General features: G+C 36.2%; 1 protein-coding gene across 1 annotated transcript; it reads left to right on the top strand.

Annotated features, from left to right (window-relative positions):
- The first annotated feature begins 1,728 nt into the window (after positions 1-1,728).
- LOC127222322 (olfactory receptor 1013) lies at positions 1,729-2,658 on the top strand. Its single transcript, XM_051184331.1, has one exon. It carries the CDS (start codon positions 1,741-1,743, stop codon positions 2,656-2,658), a length of 918 nt encoding a protein of 305 aa, XP_051040288.1. The 5' UTR covers positions 1,729-1,740.
- The last annotated feature ends 8,365 nt before the right edge of the window (positions 2,659-11,023 follow it).

The following is an 11,023-nucleotide window of genomic DNA, read 5'->3' as shown; positions in this document are numbered from 1 at the left end:
ATGTAGAGTGTAGGCTCTTTCTTCTAACAACCTTAAGTAGAAATCCTGTTTGTTGATATCAGCTTGATGTATCTGACATCTGCCACTATACTTGCAAAATGAGGATAATGTCACCTTGTTGTACTTGGTCTGTCATAACATGATGCCATATAGTATTGTCTTCAATAATATACTATTCTTTTTTTTCTAGAGTTTTAAAGGTTGAAGGAAGTCCAAGATCAGGGTGTATACATGGTTATCTTTTATTGAGGTTCATTTAACAAGATAGAAATGTCCATACGAGAGAAAAAATAGAGGGAATGAAGAGGGAAGAAAGGAGAGAAAGGAAAAGGTATAGGGATATAGGGGGCCTAGATTTTCTTTTCATCAGCCACTTATCTATGCAGACTGGAGAATCAACTTTACCTTCTTGAATTTCATCCTTTTCCAAATTGTAGTCTCATTGATATCGTCAAATGAAGTATAGGAAACAAATGCAAATGGAGTATCAATACAATAAAATTAATGTGTACAACTAAAGTACCTTAAATATTAAGACTGGCTTAGGACACACATTTCTTCTGCACCCTTTCAAACTCTAACCATTTCTAATTTATTTTTTGTATGCATGTGAAAACATTTATGTGGTTGAGGGAGTATTGTGGAGAGGGATGCATATGCACACGTATGCATGTGTAGTAGTCACAAGGCAACTCGATATTTCTCAGAGCAAAGTAGCTTGAATTTTTTTTAGACTGTGTCCCTTACTCGCCTGGAATCCATCAAGTTGGCTATGCTGGGTGCCATGCAACAAAGGGATCCTTTTGCCTTGACCTCTTACTAGTACTGGGATAGCAAGTATGCAGCAATGTGTCTGTTTTACTTTTTTTACATTTTTATTTTTTTCTTATTTTATATATCAATCCCAGTTCCTTCTCTCTTCCTCGCTCTCTCCCTCCCTCCATTTCATGCCCCCCCCACTACCCTCCCATCCCATTCACCACTCCCCATTCCACAGGGAGGGTGATGCCTTCCAGGAGGGATCATCAAAATCTGTCAAGTCTAGGGACTAGGCCCTCCCTCCTGCCTCTAGGCTAAGGGAGTACTCCTCCATGGGGAATGTGCTCCCAAAGTCCTTTAGTGCATCAGGGATACATCCTGATTCCACTGTCAGACCTGTTAGATTGCCCAGGCTTTCTAACTGAGACCCATATTCAGGAGATCTGAGTTGGTCCAATGCTGGTTTCCCAGCTATCAGTCTGGGGTCCATTAGCTCCCCCCTTGTTCAGGTCAGCTGTCTCTGTGGGTTTCTGTAGTCTTGTCTTGTTTTATTTATTTTAAGTGGTTTCTTGGTATCAACCTAAGGTCTTCACGCTTACAACGCAAACACTTTAGCAAATGAGCTGTCCACCAGCATTTGGTAATAATTTTATAATTAAGAAATACCCCTAATCCTATCCAATCAAAATGTTTATTTGATTGAGTATCTCAGATATTATTGAATTCATATTACTTCCATTTTTCCTTTATTGAAAATAGTTTTTCTCGTCCTATCCAGATTATTAGATTATTGTTTTCCTCCCCCAACTTCTTTAATATTCTCTTCACCTGCACTTTCATTTAAATATTTAAATATTTACACTTATATGTTAATCACTATTTTTGAAATTTTAATTATTGAATATATTTTCCATTTATTCAACATACTGTTTCAAGTTGAACTCTAATTTCATCTAGCCCTAGGTGAGTTTTCCTAGTGCCATGGAACAATATAATAATACAGTGATTGAGTTTATCCTGGTGGGATTCACGACAGACCATGTGATGCAGCTAGTCCTATTTGCAATTTTCCTTGCTGTGTATGCATTAACTGTGTTAGGAAACAGCACCCTCATTGTCTTGATCTGCAATGACTCCTGGCTCCACACACCCATGTATTTCTTTATTGGGAATCTGTCTTTTCTGGATCTTGGATTGTCCACAGTCTATACTCCAAAGATTCTAGTGACCTGCATCTCTGAAGACAAGAGCATCTCCTTTGCTGGCTGTGTGGCTCAATTCTTCTTCTCTGCTGGACTTGGGTATACTGAGTGTTACCTTTTAGCTGCCATGGCTTATGATCGCTATATGGCCATCTCAAAGCCTCTGCTTTATTCACAAGCCATGTCCTTAAAATTATGTGCGTTTTTAGTGGCAGCCTCATACTTGGGTGGTTTAATTAACTCTGTCATTATCACCAAAGACACTTTTTCCTTGACTTTCTGCAGTGACAATGTAATAGATGACTTTTTCTGTGATATCCCACCCCTGGTGAAGCTGGCCTGTGGCAAGAAGGGCAGCTTCCAGTCTGTGTTGTTCTTCCTCTTGGCTTCCAATGTCATCATTCCCATTGTGTTTATCCTGGCCTCTTATCTTTTCATCATTGCCACGATCTTGAGGATTCGCTCCACTCAGGGCCGCCTCAAGGCCTTCTCCACCTGCTCCTCCCACCTCATTTCTGTGACTTTGTACTATGGCTCCATTCTCTACATTTATGCTCGTCCCAGGTCCAGCTACTCTTTGGGTAGGGACAAAATTGTTTCAACCTTTTACACAGTGGTGTTTCCCATGTTGAATCCCTTGATTTACAGCCTGAGGAATAAGGATGTGAAGGAGGCTCTGAATAAATTGTTCAAATAATCCCAATCATCTCCTGCATAGGAGCAAATATGAGTTTTACTGGTAAATTGTATGTATAGTAATGCTTCATCCATTGTATGTTATGCTCATGAATTCTTATGATATTAGCTTTCCTAGTGTACTTTTCAGAAGGACAGTTCAAAGTTTTCAATATTAAAAATGAGAACAATTCATGAGTACTATTAAAAATAATATATATATATTTGAATTAATTTCTATGTTATAACTGATTCAAAACAAATAAACAAAAGACTTATTCTCCCAAAGTCCCTTTGATCTTCATAAAATTAAGGTTCTATTCTCTTTTTCTTGTACTAAAGTTAGGTTGGCTCTTCCTACAGATTAGAATTATTGTATTTCTAGACCCATTCATTGTAGTCATCCCTAATGCTTTCTCCACATTTGGATCTGACCTGTTTTCTATCATATTGTACTATGATTTACTTCTCTTCATTTTATCCCTACCATTCATCATTTTTGTGACAGAATAAAGTGGTTTTTGTTTCATATTGTGGTGGTTCTAATGTGAAATTCAATATTTTATAGCTTAAACAAATTAAACAGGTTGACAAAACATCGAGGCAAATCTTAGACGTTAAAAGTATATTTTCAAAACTGTTTATTGCTGTGTTTCTGTTTTTACACTGTATTCTCTGACATAAATAAAATATACAAACAAAATAAATCATCACAATATGTGACATAGTATAGTTAGTTTTTGAATTGGCATTATTATAATTTAATATGTTGTTAAATAAATGATGCTTGGTAATTTGAAAAACCTGTGTATTTTTACTGAACTTTATTAAAGTATATTTTATGTCTACAGTTGTATATGGTTATAGCAAATAATACAATGTTATGATATACAATGTGGTTATATTATCATGAAATTATTTCTTATACCTAACAATTTATATGCTATTTTATGCTTTTTGTGAGATAATATATTATCTACACAGCCCATTTCAACAATCTAAGCTGGCATTCATTAGCATTTTTTATGCTAAACAAATTATAGAGTTTTTTTATCTTGTAAAACTGAAATTATTATTTCTTTGTCCAAAAAATATTTTCTCTTCAGCCATGCCAAGTATCACAAGTTACTGTTATAATTTACACTTTGTATTTTTTATTTTACTCCACACATATCTGAGTTTATTCAGTATGTGCCTGTTTGCATCCAGACAAATAAATTCTTAAGGCCCATATCCTCTTGTGCTCTTCTTATTGCTATAAATTAAAAGGTTAACTGTTTTTTGCAAAGCTTAAGTGTGTGTGTGTGTGTGTGTGTGTGTGTGTGTGTGTGTGTGATATCTTAAAGAAAATGCTCTGTATGCACAGGGTTTTTTTTTTTATGCCTGGGTTCTTCTGGTGATACTGAAATAAACATAAATGTCCAATATCTATTGATACATGGATTTTATTTACATAAATATATAGCTAAATGATGAATATTTACAGTGTTTGTCCTAATGATTATAACTTACATTCCCATCACAGGGCTTCCTTCCCCTTCAAAAATTCACCAACACTTCTCTTCTTTGTCTTTTAAATGTTAGCTATTCTAAAAATATCAAAGATATTTCATTGGTATGTCAAATTTTGTGTTTGTTATCCCTTTTCAATTATGCATTATGTGGATGTACTTTATACTATTTGGGTAGTAATATCTGATCAGACATTTTCTATCTTTTTTGGATTATTTTTGTTTATTTTACAAATGCACTATCTTCTGACTGGAATTGTCATAAAGTCAAGAGGAAGACAGACTTATTTTATGTTATCATTATGGCCTGCATTTATAATATTTAAGTCCACAATTGAGACTAATATATATTGTTATCAAATCATCATCAGTAGTGAATTAAATCATTCCAAATAATGTGCAGCTAATGAATCATGAACACCAATGTAGGACATTTAATTCTTGAGGGATGTTCTTCTGTATGCTGCAAACATGTGTTGCTTTTATTGGCTAATGAATAAAGCTGTTTCAGCCAATGGTAAGCAGAGAAAGAAAGAGATTTCACAGTTGAGGAGATGTCATGCAGTCACTGAGGAGGCAAGATACCAGGGCATGTCCAGTAAGCCACAGCCATGTAATGATACACAGAATAGTAGAAATGGGTTGGAGAGACTAAGCCATTGGCCAAACAATTATAAATATATAATAAGTCTCTCAGTAGGGACTTTATGGGGATCCAGTGGGTGGAGAGAGAAAGTGGTCAAGTGGTACTGGGCTAGACAAAGAAAGTCTCCATCAACAAGCTTTATATGTTTTTGGCTCACTCATCAGAAGAGCGGATATTAAAAAATGCATAATTTAGTTTTGGACGTGTGATATTATGTGTAGATTTATGTCAACTTGATACTAGATAGAATTATTAGGGTAGAGGAGACTATTGAGAAAATGCCTCCACCAGATTGACCTGTGGTTCATTACCTTGATTAGTGACTAATGTTGGAGGGCCTATCCCATTGTCAGCAGGTGGTCCGGGGTATGAGAAAGCAGGTTGACTTTATATACTACTTGGCCCTTTTCCTTTGTAGATTTTAATATTCTTTTTTAGTGTGTATGTTTAGTGTTTTGATTATTATGTGGCAAGGGGAATTTTTTTTTTTTGTGGTTGAGCCTACTTGGTGTTCTCTAAGCTTCTTGTAGTTTTATAGGTATGTCCTTGTTTAAGTTGAGAATATTTTCTATGATTCTGTTGAATATATTTTCTGGGCCTTTGAGCAAGGATTCTCTTCTTTCTTATATTCCTTTTATTCCTAAGTTTTGTCTTTTCATTGTCTTAGATATCCTGGATGTTTTGTCTTAGGAATTTTTTATAGTTAATATTTTCTTTGACTGATGAGTCTATTTCCTCTAGTGTATCTTCAACAGCTGAGATTTCATCTCTTGTATTATGTTGGTGATGCTTGCATCTGTAATTCCTGTTTGCTCACTCAGGTTTTCCTTTTCTAGCACTCCCTTAGTTTGTGTTTTCTTTATTGCTCCTATTTCCATCTTCAGGTCATGAAGAGTTTTCTTTTTTCATCAACTGTTTGTTTTTTTTTAATATTCTTTAAAAGATTTATTTATTTCTTCCACTTTTTTGATTGTATTTTCCTCCATTTATTTAACAGATTTTTTTTATTTCTTCTCAAAGGACTCTATCATCTTCATAAAGTGATTTTTAATGTTGTTATCTTGTATTTCAGCTGTATTGGTAATGTTCATTTCTCACAATTTTAGGGGACCTGGGTTCTGGTGATGACATATTGCCTTTTCTGTTGTTGATTTTGTTCTTACATGGGCATTTAGGCATCTGGATTTGGCATGATTATAGATCTAGGTGTTGATTCAAGTGTTTGTCTTTGTTGTGTGGGTGTTTATTTCCCCTTGTTTTCTGTTTCCTTTGTAGTCTTCTGGCCTAAGAGACCAAGGGTTTTGGCTAGTGGTGAGACTTCAGGTTCAGTAAATTCTCTTCAATAGGGGTTTGGGGGCCTTGGGTCTCATGATCTAGTCTGACCTCTGGTAATGCCAAAAATCTTCTTTGTTATCTAGATCTGCCCTGGCTTCCAATAAAGACCATGTCTTCTTCTGGGGTACCTAGTACCACCCATGACTCTAGTAGAGCTTCTAGGACTGGCCTTCCAACTGGTATGGACTGTGTCTGAACCTATAGAGTCTGTTGTTGTTCTGGGGAAGGACTGCTTACAGTGAACATATCAAGGTAGGAGGAATTGGGTGATTATGTGGGTCTTCAGGGAGCAGAATCCAAGGAGGGCTGCAGCAGAGCAGCGGGATTACTCTGGAGTTAGGCCAGTGTCCAACAGTGGTGCTGGTGCTGAGATGTGAGGGACTAGGCAAAGGACAGGATGGTTAGTACAGGTTGTGGCTGGTATTATTAGCACCTTAGTGATGGGTGTCCACTGGGGATGAGGTCAGGGCCTTGCAGCAGGAGGGACAGGGCCAAGATAGGATGGTGTTGGCCTGGGAAAGGGTAAAAGGAGACAGAATCAAAGGATGGGTATAGTTCCTTAGGCAGACAGGTTATTGGCTTGTGTAGCCTGGACTTGCTTGGTGGAAGTCTTCTGCTGTTGTGGGAGCAGGGCAGCAAGCAGTGAGCCAGGGACATTGGGGGCAAGGGCCTGTACTGAGCTTTACTACAACTTGATAGGTCATGCTTTGTGGATACCCATAGCAATCCTACCTCTTTTCTGAACAGAAGCAGAGAAGGAGTGGATTAGTGGTGAGGATGGAGAGGAAGCAGCTTGGGGGGTGGGGTGGGAGGAGAGGAATAAGGGGAAGCTGTGGTCAGGATGCACATTAAAAAAGAGCGAAAGAAAGAAAGAAAGAAAGAAAGAAAGAAAGAAAGAAAGAAAGAAAGAAAGTAGTCTTAGAAAGCCAGAAGGAAGAAATAAGTAAGAAGCAGTACTTCATGGGATCTGCTTCAGTTTCCTGCCTCTAAGTGTTGGTCTGAGTTCCTGTCCTGGCTTCCCTCAGTAATATTTCCTCACCATGGTGTTTTAGCATAGAGAAAGAATCCCTAACTAAGACGGTAGACATTTAACCTCAAGTTGTTAGCAGGTTGCTTCTTCCATTATCTTTATTCAATGATGTTAATATTTCATGTTGATGGTTTTCAGTGTGTCACTATCCACAAGAATATGTTGTACCTTAATTATGGCTAGCCTCTCTAGCTCTTCTGTAGCCTTTTCTTTTCTTTCCCCTCTTTATTTTCAGCATGAAAAAGATACAATTAGACAAGGCAAAAGCTCTCATATGGAGGCCAAAGAAAGCAACCCAATAGGAGAAAAAAAAAAAAAAAAAAAAAAAAAAAAAGGCTCAAGGGCAGGCAAAAGAGTCAAAGATAAACCTGCTCCCACTGTTAGGACTCCCACAAAAATACCAAGCTAAAAGCCTTAACAAATATGCAGAGGACAGGGTGCTGATTTATGCAGTCCCTGTGCTTGTTGTTTTAGTCTCAATGACGTCCATGTAGACATCCTCATTTGACTCAGTGGATCATATTCTCCTGGTGCCATCTTTTCCCTCTGACTTTTACAGTCTTTTCTTTCCTTCTTTGTGTGAGTTCCCAGACCTCCATGCTCTTAAGGGAGGAACCCAACAGAGATCTGCAAATCTCAGTCTCACCGAGCACTGAAATAGGACACCAAATTCTTCCCCCATCTTTTCTGAGAAGTTCATTCTCTATTTTCAACTTTAACTTTGTTCTCCTCTTCCCTATCCCAGCTCCTCTCCATTTTTTTTTCATTTCCTTTCCTCTAATGAATCTGGATTTCCTGATGGATAAGACAATGTTTTGTAGCCTGGATACTGAGAAGAGCATAACTCCAAGAAAGGCATGCTTAATTACCAAAATTTAAGATTCTGTTTGCAGACATAATTAATGATTATGTTGAGACATAGAGACATTGTATCAACTTTTAAATATATTGGTGGTGAATTAACCTAATTAACCCAGTAACCTCAAATTCCTGATGGACTCTAATTAAGTCTGTGGAGACAGAAGCACATATTCCTGTACTGCTATGTGGATAAAGTCTCAAAGGACAGTTGAGAAAATGTATATATTGAGTCCAATAGACACAGGCCATGTATCAGAAAGCAAGGGAAAAGTATCACTTTTTGGAATTGACCTTTCTAAATAAAGGTAAGCATAGATAGACAAGCTTAGCAAAGCAAGGCGGTCAGTCTATGGCCTACACTGTCATTAGCATAGGTCTCTTTGGGCTCTAAATGTATTTGTTTTTTAATGTATACATACACAACTTCTTCTCAACCAAATCTCATTTGATGAGCCATGTGTTCCTTACCTACAACTTTAAATTTTCTCTAATGTTATACCATGAATATTCACATTTCCTTGAGGGAAATTAAGAGAATAAAATCTGTGACATTCTTGTGAATTTAGTTATTGTTCTGCAGTTTTCTCTCCAGACATCTAAGGTATGATATTTTCTTTTCTTGGTATTGGTTTTGAAGTGCCAGAAGGTCCCATATTTTTACTAAATTTGGGGTGCTGTAGTCAGGAAAGTAGGAGAATGATGCTATGGTGCTAGAAATGTCTTAATAAATCTTATTCTTTAAGCCATTCCTCAAGGGTAACATCTTCATAAATTATACTATGTCATGTAAGGTGTGTCCTGATATATTATTCTCAATTAGAGGACTTAGTGTGATATGTCGATTCCTTCTCAAGCATGATTTAACTGACAATTGATTAAAAATTCCTGGTGGGATAGAGACCATGAGAATGAATCTTCAGTTTCATTTTTTTTCTCTTTCTTTTCAGTTATGGGATAGTGCAGTGTGCTTGGAAGAGTCTATCTGCCAATATATTTTGCCTTGAATAATGTTTAGGAGTAAACAACAGTTTCAGCAGGTAGCTCTGAGATATAATGTTGATTTCACACCCATTCATTGTAGAAATATTTATTAGAAACTGTATTGTATACTACACTATAGCAGCAGACACTGTGGAAAAGAATAAAACACTAACCACTTGAATTATTTTACTCAATTAAAGCACTGTAGTAAAATATCCTATTTGTGCAGTGGACCTTTTGCTTCTTTTCATACAGTTGGCTAAAACATTATATTGAAGGTGTCTTTTAACTTTCTGTAGAGGTTTTTCATGTTTGTAAATGAGAAATACATTTCTCATACATCTCTGGATGCCATCACATCTATAATGTGAAAAACACCCCAATCATGTTTATATTCCCATACAACATAAGGTAATTTGGGAAAAGGTGATTTTAAAATAAATAGTCTTAAAACATTTTCAGTAATTAAGGAAGCAAATGCTAGCCAGCTCTAGCATGGTCTCAGTGAGGAACACAAGAGGACATAGTCATTCTCTTCTATTGGAGGTAATGGTTTAACATTTGGGAAACATACTTCCCTTTCTCTTGAAAATAATTTTTTCTGTGTTCTGAAAGTTTTTCCCCTTCCTTATCTCTTCTCATTTCCTTTCTGCCTCTTCACACATCTGATCCTTTACCTTCTTTATCACTTTCTTTAGGAAAGAAACAGTTGAAAAATCAGAATGAAACAGAGAAATGAAAAAAGAGAAATGAAAACAACAAAAACAATTAAATCACAAGGAACACATACATATGCCTACAGACAGGCAGACACACACCATTAAACACAGAATCAGAAGCAGTAAGAGATGAGCAAAAGACAAGGTAAAATAAAATAAGCGCCCAAACAGAGCATTATGAGAAAAAACATCTCCAAAAAATACCCTTGACTTTGTTTCATGTTGGCCACCTACTGCTGAACATGGAGCCTTCCTTAAGTGTGGTTTCTTTTCCAATGAGGCACCATTGGAGAAAAATATTTTTTCCTTTGCTAGGAGTCCAGAAACATTTGATCAAGGAGATTCTGAGTTATATTATGAACTGTGCTGCTTAACAGACAAGGCTGATTATCTGTGGGCTTCCTGCTTAGTCTGTGCTTTCCTTTTTATCAATGGATGCAACAGGCTTCTCATGTTCCTTACACAACTGGGCAAGAACAAAAGTGGTAGGAACTAGGATGTGGAGTCATAATTGGAATATAGTAATAAATAAATTTTCTCTTTGTACTTATAATTTGGAAGGCTACAATATACTTCTGCTTATAAAAATATCATCACAGTGCCTAGCTTAAGGAAAGATGATTGAATGTTTTAAGTTTAATAGCAACTGTCTAATCTCTTGGGTTATATCAGTTCATGAGGCAGAATTTTGAAATTATAATAATACTTCAGCCAGTTATCTGTTTCTTTGATTAAATTCAAATGATATCATTTATTTAATTCACATATTTAATTTTTACTTTAAAAATGAATACAACATTTTATTGAATAACTCCTTTAAATATAATCACTAACTACCACATACAGTTATTGAGTATTTTTTATATAATCTCTTTACTCAGTTTGACCACCTGGCAGAAAATTGTAAATAATATTCATGACCATTTTGTATCTTACCTTTTTGTCAAGGGGCTACCCCTAAATGATGTGGTTCAGAAATTAAACTTTGAAATTTTCTAATTTAAAAACTAGGTTATTACTCTAATCCCAGGAATCTTCCACAGTCACAGTCAGAAGCCCCAAAGTTCTTTGATATCATGTAACTATTTAAAGGAGTAAACATCTGTAGACCTCCTTGTCTTTGTTGATTTGATGGATACATTACTTGCTTAAAAAATGATTATATTACTAATCTATTTTTTCATCACATCATGTTATTCAGGTCCAATATTATCGCTTGCTTATTTATTTTTATCTTTTATTGGGATTATCTATAAACTGTGGGTTCCCTGCATCTTCCCACCCTGGCTTTCCCTTCTGTGGTC

The sequence above is a fragment of the Phodopus roborovskii genome, unplaced genomic scaffold (genome assembly GCF_943737965.1).
Source record: "Phodopus roborovskii unplaced genomic scaffold, PHOROB, whole genome shotgun sequence".
NCBI lineage: Eukaryota > Metazoa > Chordata > Mammalia > Rodentia > Cricetidae > Phodopus > Phodopus roborovskii.
This window is presented reverse-complemented; position numbering and strand designations above follow the sequence as displayed.

Excerpts from the sequence above, each read along its gene's own strand:
- LOC127222322 (XM_051184331.1), top strand. The coding sequence starts at position 1,741 with ATGGAACAATATAATAATACAGTGATTGAGTTTATCCTGGTGGGATTC.